Source organism: Lathamus discolor, chromosome 4 (genome assembly GCF_037157495.1).
Source record: "Lathamus discolor isolate bLatDis1 chromosome 4, bLatDis1.hap1, whole genome shotgun sequence".
Taxonomy (NCBI): domain Eukaryota; kingdom Metazoa; phylum Chordata; class Aves; order Psittaciformes; family Psittacidae; genus Lathamus; species Lathamus discolor.
Genome location: NC_088887.1, coordinates 49659930 through 49678836, shown reverse-complemented (window position 1 = coordinate 49678836; position 18907 = coordinate 49659930). Strand labels below are relative to the sequence as shown.

At 38.7% G+C, this 18907-nt stretch overlaps 1 protein-coding gene across 2 annotated transcripts in view; it reads left to right on the top strand.

Annotated features, from left to right (window-relative positions):
- The window catches only part of GLRA2 (glycine receptor alpha 2), a 128278-nt gene extending 110171 nt beyond the window's left edge, over positions 1–18107 (top strand). For both annotated transcript variants that reach the window (XM_065675734.1, XM_065675733.1), the window contains exon 9: positions 17829–18107. In XM_065675734.1, coding sequence (XP_065531806.1) covers positions 17829–18107 — 279 coding nt within the window. The remainder of the gene's footprint in view (positions 1–17828) is intronic.
- The last annotated feature ends 800 nt before the right edge of the window (positions 18108–18907 follow it).

The window sequence follows — 18907 nt, the reverse complement described above, 5'->3', positions numbered from 1 at the left end:
GACTTGCCTTTAGGTGCTCTGTAATCTTCATCTGTCATAAAAGTAACCAATGAAGAATGGAGATCACAAGCCCCCATCATTAGAGATTACCCGAGTTACACAAATGTGAGATCTTGCATGCATTCTAGGAAAGCAAGTTGTGTGTTTCCTTTTCAGGATGTAAAGTCTTACAGGTGCCTGCACGTAGCGACCTTGATACTCTCCAGCACAAACTCTACTAGAAATTAATCTATCTGTTGTCTGTTAATTTAGGCCAGCTTTTTCTCTGACATCCATGCAGGGCTCACTTTTTGAATATGGCTTGTTTCTGTTGTCAAATTGACAGAAAACAGCTGTACAACAGGTATTTGTGTAAACAAGAGAGAGTTTTACCATATATTCAGGTTTTGCAAAGCACAGTACAGAACCAGATGCTAGGTCTCCTCATTTACCCCATCTGCAGAATTTTCATTTTGTAGGCATTTTTAATTCTGTGCTGAGCATGGCAGGCAAGTCTAATCAAGTGTGATGCCACTACAGGCTGGTGAGATAGAGAACTTGTACATCACAGGATGCTGTTTTAGAGCCCTTGGTATCTTCTTTCTGAAAGAGGTGCAGGGTCCTATACTCTTTTTTCACCATTACATACCTAATTAAATGAATTAAGATGTACTTCTTGGGTCCCATGTGTTTCATGGCATGTGCAGCATGGCTGCATAAGTACTGCATAAATGTACTGTCCTACCTTTGAAAGGTTGGTGACGCTGCCTGCCACTGTCACAGGACTTCCCATGAGAAATCTGGGGGACATTCTTGTGTTTGCACATATTTACACCGATGAGTTGATATTCAAGTCTTCTGAAAATCACTTTGTGCCCTTGTTCAATAATTTTCTAGCCCTGCCAATAGAAGGTATAAGTAATTCTTATAACCTTCCAGGGGCTCTTGCGGAAGACAATTAATCTTTCTTGCAAGTTTTGCAAGTCTTTGCCCCATCTTCTAATGATAAACTGGGGCAAATTATGCAGTTAATTCAACTGCAGTTTCCTTATTAGGCCATAATGTCTGCTAATCTTCCATCAGACAGGTCCTTCTTTGGTTATTTGTGTGTGTATGTATGTGTGTGCGTCTAAGATGAAAAACCAGAGAAGGCATAGCTTATTTTTGATATTATTTTCCCTACCTTAGCTTTACACTGTATATCCTGCATAGGTCACTGGATTTCTTTTGTGCCTGTCTACCTAGTAATTGTCAGTTTCCTTCAGGCTGTCATATGCTGGCATGTCCTCCCATGCCTGGGCTTCAGCTTTTCTGAATTTATAAATTCTATTTCTCTTTCTGAGCCTCTTACATTTGGGTATCATGCTTCTCACTCCAGGTAACCTCAACACTATTTCTAGTAATGATTTCTCTAGCAAATCTAAAGAAGATTAGTTGTTTCTTGGTTAATCTCCTGCCTTCAAAATTGTTGCTGTATATAGCTTTTTTAATTACTTTTCAACCCTTTCCTACCAAGTGTGAGCTTAGCTGCTTTTCCTAACTGGTTTGCAAATCTGTTTTTTGGCTTTTCAGCTTAGGCAATGTGCTCTTCATCTAGCATTTTGTTTTCAGCTTCATCTTTCTACCTATCAACAGTCAAATTTCTTATCACAAACCACATAAAACTGGATTCTTATTAGAAATAATAGATATTATAGATTCCTTAAAGGAATTATTGTAAACAATTGTTTTCATAATACCTACAGAAAGGTATAACACTGTGTTTAGATTCTTGTTTTCAGGTTTATACCGTAGGCAAAATGAACTTGTCACTAGTTTAATTTAAATGAGCTACATTATAGTCAGAAGGCAAAGAGACTCAGTAGGAGCATTTCTTCTGGTCATTATCCAGACTTAGAAGTTATATAGCCAGTGGATCTTTGAAATTCATGGAGCAGCTGTTCAGCAGCCAGCTGCATCTCTTCACTGTGGGAAGCTTCATCTGGAGAGAATAAATCCCAAGAAGGCTGTCCCCTGTTTGGCCAGGGCTCTGTCCACTACAAGACTCTCCGTGACAGCAATACATCCTCAATGCACTCCCTCAGGTGTCAGAACTTTGAAGCTCAAGGACTTCCGAAGCCAGAGGTGGTGTATTTGTGATGAGTAACCTTTACTATTTATAGATAGAGAAGTCAGCTCAATGTGATGATTTATGAATTATTAAAACACTTTTCTTAAACTTGCTATAACTTGCTCATATTAGTTCCTTGACGCTGTGGAACTGTAGTACATAAGGCCACTGGAGCCATCAAGAGTGCATGTTGGGACTGAAAAGGGTGTTGGAAGTGCAGAAAGACCTTGTGCAAGGCTAATTGAGAAATAGAAATAACCACAGATGTGTATTAAATGAAAACAAATAGGATGATTAGTGTTTTTGAGAGCTGACATTCATATACACAGGGTGGTTCAGTCAGTATTTGTCATGAACAAAGTAATACAGAATTCAGTGACTGTGCCTGCAAGGACAGCAGGGTTGAAAGAGAAAGTAGTGAAATTTATGCTAGGTTTTTTCCTAATTTCAGGTATTTCTGTGTACAATTACATGAACAAGAGCAGGAATAAATTTAGCATAATTAAAGACTTAGCATAAGCCTACTTGCTCCTGCCATTTCAGATTTCACAGATGGTAGTTGGGGCACGAGTCACAGTCCTTAGCCCACACAAGCAAGGAAGTGAAAACAATGGGGGAAAAGAAGATTATTTATTCTGTAATTAAAAATAAATAAATAAATAAATAAATAGTGAAACATTAAGTCAGTACTGCTGTTCAAAATCTTCACCTTCACAACACTTCAGAGCTTACATAAAAGCAATTGATTAGCTAGCTGCTGCGGTTCCTTCTTTAAATGTTTTTGAGCACTGTCATTTTGTTCCTTATTTTGGAGATGTCCTAGATTTTTCTGTCAGGACCTACAGTAGAGTCAGTTCTGTACTTTTTGCTAATGGGTTAGTCTTCTATTATTCTGCCCTTACTGTTACCTGTACTGGATGTTCATGCGGTGAAGATATAAACTATAATTTTTCATACGGACCAAACAGGAGTGTGAAGAAAAAGTAATAAAAAGTCCAGAGAAAGTAACTTTGGCAGGCACAAAAAGCCCTTATCTTGCTCCTCAGCTGTAAATACTCATTTTCTTCAAGTTTTTGAAAAGGATGTTTTTCTCTAGATACATGACAGATCTTTTAAGATATGCTAGTCCTGTATGATCCTGTTCTGTTACTTCTAGATACAGAGTATGCCTGTCTGTGTTGTCTGCTCTTTGATTGTTGTTTACTTTCCCTTGTGGCTTATATTGTATTATTTTGTTGCAAAAATAATTTATTTGAATTTTTCTTTTTGATGCATGAAGATTGGCAATTTTGTCACCCTTCTTTGTTCTGTTATTGCTTTTCCAATTGTTTGGGCAGTAATCTTATGGGTATTTGCATAACTGGAGTTGAGTATCAGACATATCACAACAGCAGACTTTTTTCATCAGACACTGTGTTTGAACCTAACAGCTGATATTTCCTGAATAATTTTCAAACTTCATGTTAGGCTGATAGATGGTTTTATTGCATGTGACATCCCAGCAGTGTCTTCAGTCTCACTTCTTTTTTGTCACTGATACACCTTCCCTGCTGCCCAACCTGACTTTCATGATTTTGTCCAATATTTACCTCTTCCCGCAGTAAGGTCTTATTCATCCAAGGGGAGAAGAAAGGATTTTAAGGGGTATACCACACTTTATCTCTAGTGTGAGCTGCGGGCTGCCTTAGCCCGAGGCAGACACCTGCACTCCCAAAGAGCTGTACTCCATGGATACAGGAGTGCCTGAAGGGTAATCAATGTGCCATGGTGGGATGTGAATTTTGATCTTCCTTTCACACAAATATTCCCTTCTTGCCTTCCATATCAAAGTGAAGATGCCTTAGGAATTTGTACCGAACTCATAGGAATCTGGGGATATTTTCTGCCAGCAGCTTTTGAGGTTTCTAAGCAAAGAGGCTTAGACTTTAGTCTGTTTACATGTTTAAAGCATTACAACATAGGGAAAGCTGTTTGGCCTGGGCAGTTATTGGTTTTTGTTCTGTTCTTCTAACTACAAACACAGAATTGTAGGATGACAGGGAACAGGACCAGAAGAGCCCTTAAGAGCCAGCTGGCAAAGCTAGCACCAGGCAGTACCCTGTGAAATTTAGTTACTGAAAATATTAATCAGTGATGTTAAACAGTTTCTTCAGCAATGCGCCAAATAGATCAGGAGTGAGTTTAGGAGAGATTTGTGAGGGATTGTTCCTCAGAAAGACTGTGAGCTGAATTACATCTTTCTGTGCATGTGCTGACCCGCAGTTGAGTGTTTCTGATTTACACCCTGTAATTCTCCTTGACTTGCAAGTACTCCTGGAACAAAAGTCAGTAAAAAAGTCTCAGAACAATTTACCATTCTGGGCAGGAATAACGATAGGCTCTTTCTATCCTGAGGCTCTTTGGATCCCCTTCCTTCTGCAGCAGCACAGGTTACAGCTGAGGATACACTACATAAATACAGCTACAGAAGTGTGTATTTTGTAACTCATGACAATCTCCTGTCTGCTTTCTGAGTCTGTGCTCTCATACTTTCTTCGCACTGAGAACTGCCCTTCACCCTGAGGTACCTTTTAGAGGTTACTCCTAATTTTAACTTCTGTACTAATGGAGGAAACAGTTTTTCAACACACAGATGAGGAGCCAGGATTAATCCAATACTTACTTTGACAGTGTTATAAATCCCATAAACATGGGATGCATGGTTATGCATCTAAAATCAACCTGGCCAAGCATTTAGCTCAATAATCAGACATTTAAGAAATGGTGGCAGAAGAGCAGAGCTATGGATTAAGGTGCACGATAATTTATTTAACAGAAAAGCATGCAGAATTTTAATTACAATCAGGAGATTTTACGTTTGATGGAAGTACTCATGTGGGTTGTTGATGTGATAACTGTGGTTTGACAAGGAAAGACCACAAAAGGCAAGACTTAAAAACTTCCCGACAGGAATGCAGTGACTGTTTCATTTTGGGCCCTGCAAAGAACACATATCTAAAATGAATATGTGACAACTGGGGAGTATCGGATTTCTGTGTGAGAAGTTGACAAGTCAGACAAACAACAACCATATATTAGCTGTGATGGTGAAAAGATCACGTCACTTATAACCTTTGAAGCAACATGGAAACTGAATGCAACATCTTATAATGATCTAAGAGAGAACTGTCTTTTTTTTTTTTTTATTCCCCAGTTATATATAGCTGCTAGAGAGGGCCCTGCTGAGTGGAAAATGGAGCATATGGTCAAGGGCAGTCCAGTGAGTCAATTTACTGACTAACACTCTAGATTATCATGTCAAATATATAGCACCAGCAGTATGAACAATAATGAAGCCCATTTTATTTCTTTCCTGTAAATTGAAATGAAGATGTGATTGGAATTGTCACACCTTGGTTATATGAGCCAGATTCCCTTAATCATCCAAAACAAATTGCCTTATTCTTTATACTGACATATATTTTAGGAACCATTCCAAGACTGTCAAGCTGAAACCATCTATTTAAACGTGTCAAACACATTTAAAATATCCTCCAGACAGCTGCCCCCTCAGGTGATGGTTCAATGGTCTGGCACTTTGAAGTACCTGCTCCCCTCAGACCCAAAGAAGGTATAATTCAGCCTTTCATCCTGTAGGGAGAAATCATTCAGAGCAGCGTCATGCAGAGACACTGAAATGAGCTCCGGGATCATCAGTAAACCAGCCAACCATGAAGCCAACAAGGCAAGAGACTCATAGAAATCTCAGATGGCCATGGGAAGGAGCCTTTCCTTGCCTGATCTTCTGTCTTCCTATGCTTCAGAGTGTCAGTGAGCAGGCATGAGGAGGGGTATATTGCCAATATTGTATAGACTCCGTGGGTCTTCTTCCATTGCTTTTCTTTTCTTTCCAAACTATAGGGAGAACATATCCATGTGATTCATAGGTTTATTTATGGCATTGATCATTAAGGTGGTATTCTCTGTAATGTCGAATTGGACACTACTCAAAGAGAAGGTACAGTTAAAAATTTGGTAAAATTTCCACTCCATAGAGAAAAGTTTCATTTTAATTTAGCTGTACTATAGAAGGCTTCTTTTGTTTTGCTGGTGCCCAAGCTCCAGGTGAAAGTCTGATCACCTTTTGGTCTGTCAAAATTCTGGCATGAGCAGAAAAATAGGGAAATAACATTTGAATCATAGAATCAACTAGGTTGTAAAAGAACTTTAAGATAATCAGGTCCAACCTTTACCCAAGGACTGACAAAACTATGTCACTGAGGGCCTCACTGCATGTTTTTTTAACACTTCCGGGGATGGTGATTCCACCACTTTCCTGGGCAGTGTGTTCCAATGCCTGACCACCCTTTCGATGAAGAAATTTTTCCAAATACCCAGTCTAAGCCTCCCCACAATTGCAAGTCACTGCCATTCCTTCAGGGATAAAAAGAGTACATAATCAATGTTATTGATTTCTAAACTACTTTCTGTAAGAAGACAGCTGAGAGCAATTGGAGAGACATTTACTAACTGTTTGCTAAAGATAAGTCCCAAAGCCCAAATATTGCTTATCTGTTAAGTATTATTTCCTGAAGGTGGTGTGTAAACTAATATAGAAATTCACACAGTGTTGCAAATTTAGCACATATAAGGAAAAGCAGATGGTTCTGCTGTGATTGGACATGTCATTAGAGTATTCCTGAGCATGCCAAATCTTTAATCTATTACTATTTGCATATATTACCATGTTACTTAGTTTTCAGTAGACTAGAAAAACATGTATTATACACAAACCATAACTCTTTCCACTAAGCTTTAAACTTAGAATAAAAATGAAATCCTGTTTGCTGGTTTTGCAGCACAAATTTTTCAAAGCCTCCAAATGGTTCATGCTGCACATTCTGGGTGGTCAGAACAAAGTCTCAGACAGCTCCATGGGCCAATGCATTCACTGATCTTCAGCTTTCCATGCCAGCAGCAAGGCATGATGTATGTCATGAATAGTAGTAAAAATGAGAAGCAATACTTTTCAAAATGTTTCGTGTTACTGGAAACTCTTTGTACAATTACAAGCTCTCTGGATATCCAACAATGGAATATTTAATTCATAAAAATCCCAATCCAAAAAAAAAAAAAACAACAACAAAACAAAACAAAAAGCAAACCTAACAATAAAAAAAAAAAACAAAAAACCACAAACCGAAACCAAATCAAACCACCACCACCAGCAACAACAAGAACAACAAAAACAAACAAACAAACAGACAAACCCTAAAGCCCTCCCCAGTCTGTTTCTTGGTTATTCTCAAAAGGTAAAATAACACCTCTCAGTTTAGAAGTGGTCTTGCAAGGTGAAGCTCTAATTTTATGATTTGTCTTTTCTCTGGAGGAAGAGAATTTAGCTGCAAAGAGCAGAAAGGAGCAAAAGTAGATATGGGTTGAGGAAGCAACTGGATTTTGCAAGCAGAAGGTGGAGGTCACATTTGGAAATGAGGGTGAAAACATTAAAGTGGAGGTATGCAAGCGCAGAACTGGGAATTAGTGAGGCAAAAGCTGTTGTAGAAAAAAGTAGAAAAGGAGTCAAGAAAAGAAGAGACAGGTGCAGAACAAAGGAGGCAGAGAAGCAAAAAGACCAAGAGTAGCTCTTGAACACCATTTCCTTAATCAATTTGCCTGCATTTCACATTTAGTGGTTTTAAGACCTCATTCATGTTTCCAGCTCAAAGGACAAACAAATCAGGATAATGTACACTCATTATTAATACACAGTGTGTGTGTGTGTGATATCCTATTGTTCATTATTTAGGCATCCATCATCTTGTCTGATCCTGGTAGAGTGTTGCTGCCTGGTACTCATGAGGCTGTTGGATGTCCAGTCAAGTAGAAACCCAGGCATCTGGGTCTCCCTTCGTCCTAGGGGTTCCTGCGTTGCTTCACTCTCTGACTTACTAGCACATTATCTGAACACGATCCTTTCCCAGGTATTATCCTCTCATAAAAGTAGGACCTCAAGGTCAGGTGGTTATAGGCACTCAAAATGAGTCCTGGCCTCTTCAGTATACTCAAGGACAGGCGAGAAGCTCCAGCACTTCAAACAGTGATTTAGAATCACTCCAGGACACATAAAAGATGAAACATAAAACATGCATATTTCAGGACGGCTGCTGGCATAGCAACCCTTTATTTTTGTGTTATTCTTGTGTTCTCTCTTCTAGATAAATTAATTCAACATTTCTTCTCCCATTTGCCTTGATATTCTTGAGCAAAGCTTGTTCAGATGAGCATCTGAGTTTGTTTCCCTAGAATACCTCTTGTACTGCTATAGCTATGCTTTCATATTTCATCTTCCTGTACCTCTGAGTACTGTCTTTTCTTATATGTTATTAAATCTGTTGTTTCAGGTTATCCTTTTATCAGTTTTGCCAAGTAATAAAAGTCCATCACCAGGCACTTTGTTGCTTGGCTGCTGGCCTGGGCAGATGGTCCTCCTGGAGAGGTGCCAGCACCCCACCAAAGAGCCTGTTCATGGGCAGAGAGGATTGGAATGTTTAATGACCCTTTAATGACCCTTGCCCATGTGTTCTGTATCCGTGCTCCCAAGAACCACATTCCCATCTGAAGGTGAAAAGCTGGCTGAAAAGTTCAGATTTTAAGGAGTTATTAAAAAATAGAGTTTTCATTTTGGTAAGTGTTCTGGAGGCAACTCCTAACCTTAAGCTGGAATTCTCAGTAGGTGGATTTCCCACTAAGAAATGCCTTTAGGGAATAAAAAAGGCATTAGATAATTCAAGTAAGTAGATGCCCACGATAATATGTATGTACACATATTTATGTGTATGGGTGCATACAGACTGTGCGAGTGAGTATATTTAAGCGTATCTAATGCAATGAAATGAAAATGCTATCAAACCCATTTTAAATGAAATCTTATCTCAAGTCCATTGTATGTATACTTCCAACGACCTTGTAGGATTTGTGGCTTTATTACTTACCAGTGAACACTCATCTATGATAAAAACACCCAACCAACCAACCAAAAAAAAAAAAAAAAAAGCCAAAAACTAAAAACCAGCAAAAATCCCCTCAAGAAACCCAACAGTTCTGGCTAAAGATTGCACTGCCAAGTTGCTATAGCACTGAGTGCCATTGAATCTCACCTGATGATGAATGTTTATTTTGCTGTAAATAAATAATATCAGTTTCATAGAGAAACCCCTCAGAGAAGCAAATCAAAATGAAAATAAAGAAATCTATTTGTGTAGTAAATTTCTAATACATTCAAAGAGTCAAGATGTTTCTAAGATGTAATAATTTAAAGTTTGAAGTGCAGATAGCTGACAAGTACTTTGTTTAACCCAATCATGCTTCAGGCCTATATAAAAATAGATAGAGAAATCCAGATTGAGGTCTTGGCTAACAACAAGAACTAAATGATATGCAAAGCCAGAAAGGAAGATAAGAAAAGAAAACTGACCCCAAAACATTATTTCTTAGAAGTCAGATAAGAATGGATAACTGGAAAAGGAAGGCATTTATTAATCTGTTGGCATGTCCCCTTAGGAGAAAAGGAACGATGCACAAAACTTATCAAATTTACATGTGAACACTTTAGGATTATTCAGATATTCTCATCTATTTTTAGCTACAGAATTTAAATGATTAATATAATTTGCAATATTTAATTCATTTTCCACTGTATTTGCAGAAATTAAATACATGGATGTTTGAGAAACCGCTGGTAATCTCCATCTGCATATGCTGCGGTTTGTTCTGGGTGTTTGTTGTAGCAAATGGCTTGAAGAAAAGAATCCATCAGCAAAGAGGAAAAAAGTCCTTTTCTCCCCCTTTTCCTTCCTCTATTTTTTTTTTTTTTATCTTACCCCTTTCTCTTTCCCCTTTCGCTTCCCCTTCCCCTTCTCCTTCTTTCACCAAGTGGGAGACAGCCAGTGCTCAGCAAGGTCATGAATGCTACAGTTCCAAGCACTGCATCCCCAGCCCTGGTCCAGGATGGGGTATGGTGTTCACTGTTCCTGTGGGCTGTAGATTAGCCCTGAAAACTGAGGGACCTGAGGAAATCAAAGCTTGAGCCTGAAAAAGGCCCCAGCAGCATATTGTTCTAGAGGGTAATCTGCATGAATTAAATCCGGAGAGCTGCTTATGAGCCCTGTATGCATGTATAGACTGTTCAGGCATCTTTAATTTTGACTGTTTGACAAATGAAATACTCCTAGATGCCACACTTAGGGCATGGGGGTGCTCTAACAAAGTCATCTAAGATAATTACAGCTGAGGCAGAGGCCAGTGAGAAATCTCCCAAGGCTGCAGTGAAAACCCTCTTCCCCAAAATATTTAAATCTGCTCAGAGAAAAGTGCCAGAGAACATGATGGGAAAAATCCTGGGGAAGTGGGCACACAGATACCTCTGCCCATGACTAAGGACTGTGAGCTTGAGTGCCCCATGGGCTGGGGTGGCTGTTCCTCAAGTTTGTCACACAGCTTGTGGGATGGGACTTGCTGTGTTGCATTGGCTCCGCAGCGGGTTTCAGGGCAGGAGAATGTTGAAGTCTGAGGCTGTGGCTTGAACGCTGCAAACAGGAGGTAGGTGAGAGTTTGCTTCTGTCCCATCTCATTTCTCCTGAGGCAGATGTTTTGCAGGAAACAAGAGAAAGTGGGATAGGTGAATTTCAGGTACATTTCCCTTGGAGGTTTAGGTTCTGTGTTCTAGCATTTTAGCAAATATAGTCTTGCTTTACATTGTTTTGCTTTGATGTGGCCATTAACAACTATTCCACGTTCTAGCTGAAATAGTCACATATTTAAACACTAGCTTTGCAGTTTTCTCAGCCTTGCGTGCAGACAACATGTGCAGAAGTTAGTTGCCCTGTATCCAACAGATTCCTGGTCAGAGCAGATTATCCTTCAAATCTAGGTCATTAACACGTATTTGATAGAAAACACAAATGTGCTATTCCCACTGACAAACTGGCCAACTTCTGCTTTCATCAGAGAGAGACTGGCAAAAGAGTCTTCCAAGAGCAGTCAGGTCTCCAGACTTCATTGCCCTCAGAGGATTATTATGTCTGTAAGACAGTCACAGATCACTGTGTCTGGATATTTTAAGACATTATTTACTTTTAAAATAAAGGAAAACCAAGACACTGTGTCAGGAACAGATCTGCTGTTATTTAGAAGCTATAATTCTCTATCGTATCAGCTATGATATTTTGCAAAACAATAGTGAATCTGTTTGTCCCTCCCTCTCCCAAAATTAAAATATTAATTTTATTTTCTATACAACATTAAAGTTCAATAAGAAAATTACATTAACTGCATTTGCAAAATCGAGAGAAGGAACCCTTTCTTTACTAAAGGAAAAGGAAAATCTTTTTTTTTCTTGTAACAAATTGATTGCCCTTACCAGCTGTATAATCTTTATTATTAAAGTAATCCTTAAAAAATTTAGATTCCACTTGCAGATTTTTCAAGCCAGGAAAGTATTTTTGCACCGCAACATGTTTAAATTATGTTACTCTTCCAGTTGGATAATGTTCAGTTCTTACTCAAAGAGGGCAGAGCCACATTAACTACCATTTCATTATTGTATTAACAACAGTTCACTTGCTGTTCTTACAGAATGAGTAAGTAAATCTCTCATGCTTCAGAGATTCTTCTGCTGTTTATTGGGGACAGGAGGTATTATTAAACACAGCTTTCTAAAGCAAATGGAAATTTGTCCATTAGAAACCCTTACCAAGGACAATGACCAATTTTGCTTCCATTAATTAAAATGGCAGTGCTATTTACAATAAGGCATGAGTGTATAAATGAGAGAAAAAAAAACAAACCTCAGAGAGCAGGAAAATCAGTGTTAAGAGAGGTAGAAAAAAGGTGAATACTACTGTCACAGACAGAGTGGTGGGTCCTGATAAGGCAGCATCACACAGTAGGATTGGACAGAGTATGTTTATGTTTTTGATGGAACTTCTTGGTGAATATTTAGGAAAGACAATACTTAGGCCAAACTCTGTGATGTATTTGATCTATACTTTGGACAGGACTGAGGTGAGAAAGTGACAATTTTGCATCACCTTCTGCTTCTCTGAAGCCTAGACTAAGGAAGAGTGCGAATGGCATCTGGCATAGGTGAGCTGAGATCCAGAGCTCTTCAGGGTGAAACTATTCAACGAAGTTTTTTAGTGACCTCTTTATTAACAAATGCCACCAGAGCTTGCTTTATTTTCTGTTTTACACACGTCTAAGAAACTGGAACTTATAGGTTTCCTATGTAAGTCAACACTTTCTATGTCAGCAGGGTTTAGCCTCAAGGTGGAACTATATGAAAAGAAAAACACGACACTCGAAGTACTAAAAACTTGGAGAAATGCAGGACATTTCAACATTGGCTCCAGCTCCTGGCATGTTATCAAGAGATGAAAGACCTGCATTCCCGTAGGACATGGCATATTTGATGAGAAGGAATGGCCTCTGTTCCAGAATCCTTTCCCCAGAAGTGGTCAGGCATGAATATTGAGACAAATTGTATTTAAAAGTTCCAAGATAAACACAGAAGGACTTTTCTGTCTTCTGAAAATAAGCAACCAATGGTACACTTTTCCATGAACTAGGTTGCACTTCCAATAGCTGCACAGTGACGTATGAATCTGTGCCATATTGTTATATTCATTATCTGAAATGTTCTCATATAATGATTTATCCACATAAATTAATGATAACTTCTGTTTAAAAAAATAAATTCTCCCTTTCTCCTTCATGGTGTTAGTGTGTTTTATCCTGTTTTCCACAGGGAAAAAAAAGAAAAGAAAAAAACCCCCAACAATTAGTAACTAATTACTAATTACTAATTTTCCTTCATTTATTTTCACCATATTTTTTTAATCTCTGTGATATCCGCCCCCAAACACAGCTTTTCTAAGATGAAGAGATATCATCTACTTTTTTTCTCCTCATGCAGAATGTCTTTTCTCATTCTTGCTGCTCCTCTTTGAATTTTATCTAATTCTGCTATGTCTTTGAGGATTTTGAGTGACCAGAAATGTTCCCTGTGTCCAAAAACTGATCACAGTGTTAGTGGATGAAGTGGCAGAATGATGTGCTCTATTCCATTTGACCTACTGGTTAGCAGAGCACTAATACTGTCAGAATCATCTACTTGGTAATTGCCCAAACTCCTACTTGAGAAAGAACCAGTTTTGAGCCCATTACTGTCTATGTGTAATTAGGGTTATTTTTTGCAATGTGTTTTGCCTTGCACTTATCAACCCTGTATTTCATTTATTGTCATGTTGTTACTTAGTCACTCAGCATTTAGAAATCCTTTGAAAGGCTGGGTTAGATTTGTCCGCTTTGAATAGCCCATTTCACCTGCGTACCTTCCCTTGGGAACCTTTGTCCCATCTCATTTATAAATGCCTTCCTTTTTGCTAGTTCTTGCACAGATTCCTGGGGAGTGCCTCCAGTGAATCCCTCAGTTATGGAATCGATCTTTTATTCCTAAGCTCCATTACTGCCTTTTAAACAGTTAATTGATGAAACGACCTTCCCTCTCATCTCCTGACAACTTAGCTTTGTAAGAGCCTTCTGTGGAAACCAAAGAGCATTTGAAAGTTCAAACATGCTTCTCAGATGAACTACCTCCATCCACATACTCAGTGATTCCTAAGTACTGAAACTGTGTGAGCATGAGTGTCTTTGCAAAACCACACTGTGAATTATGTGAAGTCCTGAGAGATGGGAGGGGTCTCAAAATCATGAAGGTGATTTAGGAATTAACTCTCTAAAGCTATTTGAGTGACTAATTCCACTGATTCCATGTTGCATCCAAGTCTGATTTTATTGTGAGTTTCTAACTCCGTGTTTATGAATGCCGAAAAGAAAATCTCTCTAATGGTCTCTATCCTATACTTAAAAATAATCTCAGATGTCCTTGAAATTTAATTAAACCAGATAGCTTTTTAAATTGTTTGCCCATCATATGTTGGGGAAAAAATAGCAAAAATAAACAAATAAATCACATCAGAGATCAAATTTAATAGACTGAAGCTAGCCGCTCATTGTTAAAACTGAGTCAGTGCTGATGATAAGCATTTAAAAGTGGTCAGGAAAAAGCACTTCAGAATGCATTGTACAGAAAGCAGTGAATGCAAGGCACTGATCTTTTTTTCCCATTACTGCTTATATTGATATGAAGCTGGTGGCATAGATAGCATTCTAGGCCTGATGGAGTAGAAATAAAAGCTTCACAAAAATTAAAGATTTAGAAAGAAAACCATGTCATAAACACCCCTGATTTATGTATTGCCTACTGTAAAGGTAAGTCAAGAGAATCTAATGCCATTATTTGTAAAGTACAGAAAATTACTAAATTCATAAAGGGGAATTAAAAACTAAGAAAAAATGTAGTTTTTGTTTGATGAAAGTTGTTTAAAGCCAACACCTAAGCATGTTCATTATGACACCACAAGATAATACACATAAACCTATACAGCTGAAACTCATCTGTAGAAAGCATTTGCCCAAATCTCAGGAAATGTAATTATTTTTCAAAGGATAATTCTTCTATAATGCTCAGGAAACATGCATGAGAAAACCAGAAAAAGAACACTTTAATCTTGCTATGTATTTATTTTCTGCTTCTCATCCTGGCTTGTGACCCTTTTCTCTGTGTCTTTATCAAGGACAGATTGAGTTATGACTATGTATTATGCAAGACTATCTTCATATCCCTATAGAAGGATTAAGTTATGACTTCAATGGCAGTGAATTCTGCCACTCCAGCAGACATCCAATGGCTTCCAGCTGCTCTTTAATTTTCGTTTTAAAATCTGCAAAAAACATAAGTAGCCTAGAATTTAAGCAAGTGACATCTTGTCTGGTTTAAAAGGAATAAGTTTGATGTGCAATCTGATTAATATAATGATAGAGATATTTGCAAAGTCATTTGGACTATCATACTAGCGACTAAGTTGGTGAACAGCACAGGTTGAACATTATCTTTGGATGAATCTCCATGGTAGGGTATGTCAGATGATATAAACTGATGATACGACCTTGAGAATGAAGAGTCACTGTGCAACCCCACAAGAAAGAGCCTTAGGTAGGTTTCCCAGTAGTTCACTAAGCCCCTAGGTTAAAGAAAGAAATATCCACTATGTTGAGAGCAGGGTAGAAACAGTATCATTTTCTTAATTAATAATTTAGTAATTGAAAAAAGTTTTTTCTGTTAAAGGTTGGAAAAAGCTACTTAAACCCACACTCTTTTTTCAACCAGTAAACAGCTTCATGTTGGAAGAACAGGTAACAAACCCATCCAGAGATTTATTGATGAGAAGGAGATTCAAATCTGCTCAAGCATTTGCAGAGCAGGAAATAGCACTTGAAGAGTAGGAAACAGACCATGTTCTCCTCACACTCCAGGTGAAGGCTGTAACTCTTGTATTCAGTGTAAATCAGCATCTACTGCAGTCCTAAATAAAAAATTATCATGGAGAGGGGGCATGCTTCCCTCTGGTTTTTGTGAGAAAGAAGTTGCACAACCAACTCCCTGTGGAGGGAAGAGCAGGGCTTGAAATCCCATTGGGAAAAGAGTGTCTCCTTACAGCTAAAGGTTGGGTATTAAAGACCTGAAAGAATGTGATTTAAGCATCCCTGTCCCTAAACTCAGATGGCTTCCTGCTCGAGTTACAACACTGTGAGCTTAAAAGCAGGGCTGTGACATTGAAGAAGAATTGCTCAGCCCCACACGAAAAAGGTGTGACCCAGCGGGGCACAGCAGAAGCTGAGATTCTCCAAGTCCTGTTAAGCTCAGTACATTTTTTTTTTCCTCCCATAGATCTCTCAGGAGTAACAGAAATTAAATGTTTTAAAAATGAATGAAGTACATATGGCAACACAGCTGCTGAAAATCTGTTACCCTTTTTAATCCCCTCCCGTGTCCTGGGCATGCATTTTATCCTTCAAAGTCAGAAAAAGAGAAAGCGCTGCAAGGAAAGCAGCGCCCTGTGTTACTGGGGGACTTTGTGGTGTCAAGTCACGCAAGAGAAGTCTTCCCTATGGGACTATCCAGAATTTAGGTCTCAGTGGGTTCATCTTTAAAATACTTTGCATAATTATAATCAGTAGGACAAGCAGAATTTCAGAGTTTTCACAGAAGGACTGAAACTGTAAATAAATAAAATTGAAAAAGGAGAGGACCATGCATCTTTTTCTTAATGTTGGTGAGCTTTTGAAATGAAAGGGATATAAACTGGGTAAGTGCTCAAATAGCCTTGCAATACCACAATTTTTCACCCACTCATGGGTACACTGTAGAATAGTTCTCAGACTGAAGTGACAGGGGCTCCAAAGCACTGTTTACTGCCTACCCTCCGTAAGTACTCAATGTCATAAGCAGTCAGAGTGACTCTTATTTGGTAGCCTTGGAACACAGTACTGGTTACTCACGTTTGTGTGTCAGCTCCAAGGTAAGGAAAGCAAGTTTGTTGATATCTTAAATTCCAGTTGTGGAGCTGGGAGATAGAAAAATGCAATCATTGAAAGATGCTTCTGTGAAGAAGCAGTGATTTACATCCTATTCAGGTAGAAATTGTCCTCTCTCCCCACGCCCAAGTTAAGCAAATGTGCTCCTTATTCAATATCTTGCTACTGTGATGTTTTGGGTTTTTTTTGTTGCAGTCTCTCATTCTCTGTTAAGATCAGAAAGCTGTGGGTTAGCAAGAGGGAGTACTGCCTGTGAGGAAGTGGACTCTTTATGAGCCCAAGAAGTAGTCATTTTAAGTCAACAATGAAATATTTGTTGTTTGAAGAAAAGGTCTTTAACTAGGGTGAGCTTCTGGACCTGCAGTTTATCCCAGCTAGAATAAAAAAGAATAAGGATGTATCTTTGTTGTTTTTGAATCCTTTAACAAGGGCTGTCAGTAGCTGTTAACTTGTGTATTATTATTATACAACCATAGAATGGTGAGGGTTGGAAAGGACCTTAAGACCATCTAGTTCCAACCTCCTGCTACTTGTCTGATAAGACAGAAGAAATGGCAGTGAGAATTTAACAGCATGGTCAGAAACCCTTCATCACACAGTTATGGTGATAAAGTTCAACAATAGCTACTCATATCTCCAAAACCAAATAATATGCATCAGACAAGAGAAAAAATAGATTTCTGCAAGGTGGTCCTATATTAACTTCTGCTATTGCACTTGACACCCAGTTACCACTAAATTCTAGTGCCCGGTGCACTTAGAGTGTTCTAACACAATCATCAGGGCACTTCAGTGAGCGAGGAGGGACTCTTGTTTTGTAGATCAGAGACAGAGGTGCAAGGCTGCAGTTAGACTTAACATTGGATACACATTGCCATGAGCCTGGACCCCTGGATCTCTCAATTCAACCAGGCTGGAACAGACTCCCTGCTAGCAGCATGACCATATTTCATTCCCACAGCAAGCCTAAGGAGAGCAATGAGGAACCTGTGGTGTCAGATCTCTTCCCTCAGGGCACTTGATTTAGTCATAGCTAGCAAAATTAAAGCTCTGATTCACAAACACTAACAGTCATCTAATTTCCATGTATTTTTAGTGTGAGTTTTAATTGCTTGCTTGTCTTTGAAACCTGGACTTTGTATCACAGTTTAACCAGATAATAATATGCTTAGGTGCTTTGGAGTGGCGCACCTCAACTACTCCAGTGTATGGCATGCTCAATAAACAGGTAATATGTGTCTTACTTGTCTTCTTTATCCCCCAGGAAGATGAAGTCACTCGTGACAGTCGATTCAATTTCAGTGGCTATGGGATGGGTCACTGCCTCCAAGTCAAAGATGGCACAGCAGTCAAGGCCACCCCACCCAACCCACCTCCAGCACCACCAAAGGATTCAGATTCCATCAAAAAGAAGTTTGTTGACCGTGCAAAAAGGATTGATACAATATCCCGTGCTGCATTCCCACTCGCCTTCCTCATTTTCAACATCTTTTACTGGATTACATACAAAATTATACGTCATGAGGACATTCACAAGAAATAGGCAATTCTGGTTCACCAAGACTTAGCCAAAGTGATCCGCGTGTAAATAAACAGTGAAACGTCTTTCTGTCATTTGGACTAAGGGTTTCTTTCCCCTCCAGGACACTGAGGAAAAAATGAACAAAGAGGAAAAGAAGTATAGAAGGAAAAGTGATTGCATGAAGAAATACGCTGTGAGACCAGCCAATGAGGGTTCCCCCTGTGTGCTCTCAGTGTTGCTCTTCCACATTCAACATTGATCAGACATCTGTAAATGGGGCCAAATTTTACCCAGCTTTATCACGAAGATATATTTCAAACAAGAGAGAATCAGAAAACACACAATTCTCCTAAAACTTCTACCAAAAGACTGTGGTGGCTACAGTACAGTGAGTTATAAGAGGACCAAACTTTTTCAGGATAATGTTGCCTTTCTATTTGAAACAAGTCTACTGAGCTACATTCCATGACCATGTCTGTAGTTAGTGGTTTCACCAAGGAGTCCTTTTGTGGGTTGTAAATTATTTCTACTGATAAGGGAGAGGAAAAAAAAAAAAAAAAGAAAAAAATATTTATACTTTACTATCCTTGTGGGTGTGCATTTTAATATTATCTTGCTTTACTAGAATTGTAATTTTGGGGTTGAACTTGTGTGTCATGTGATTTATTTGACAGTTGACACTCCAAAAGCAGTGAAACCGACTGGTTTATTTTTGTTGGAAGACAGTGCACTTATTTAATTTTATTTCTGCTGATTTTACATGCAACTTGAGGTGCCAAATTGTATTTTACCTATTGCGCTACCCTGTACCACACTACTTA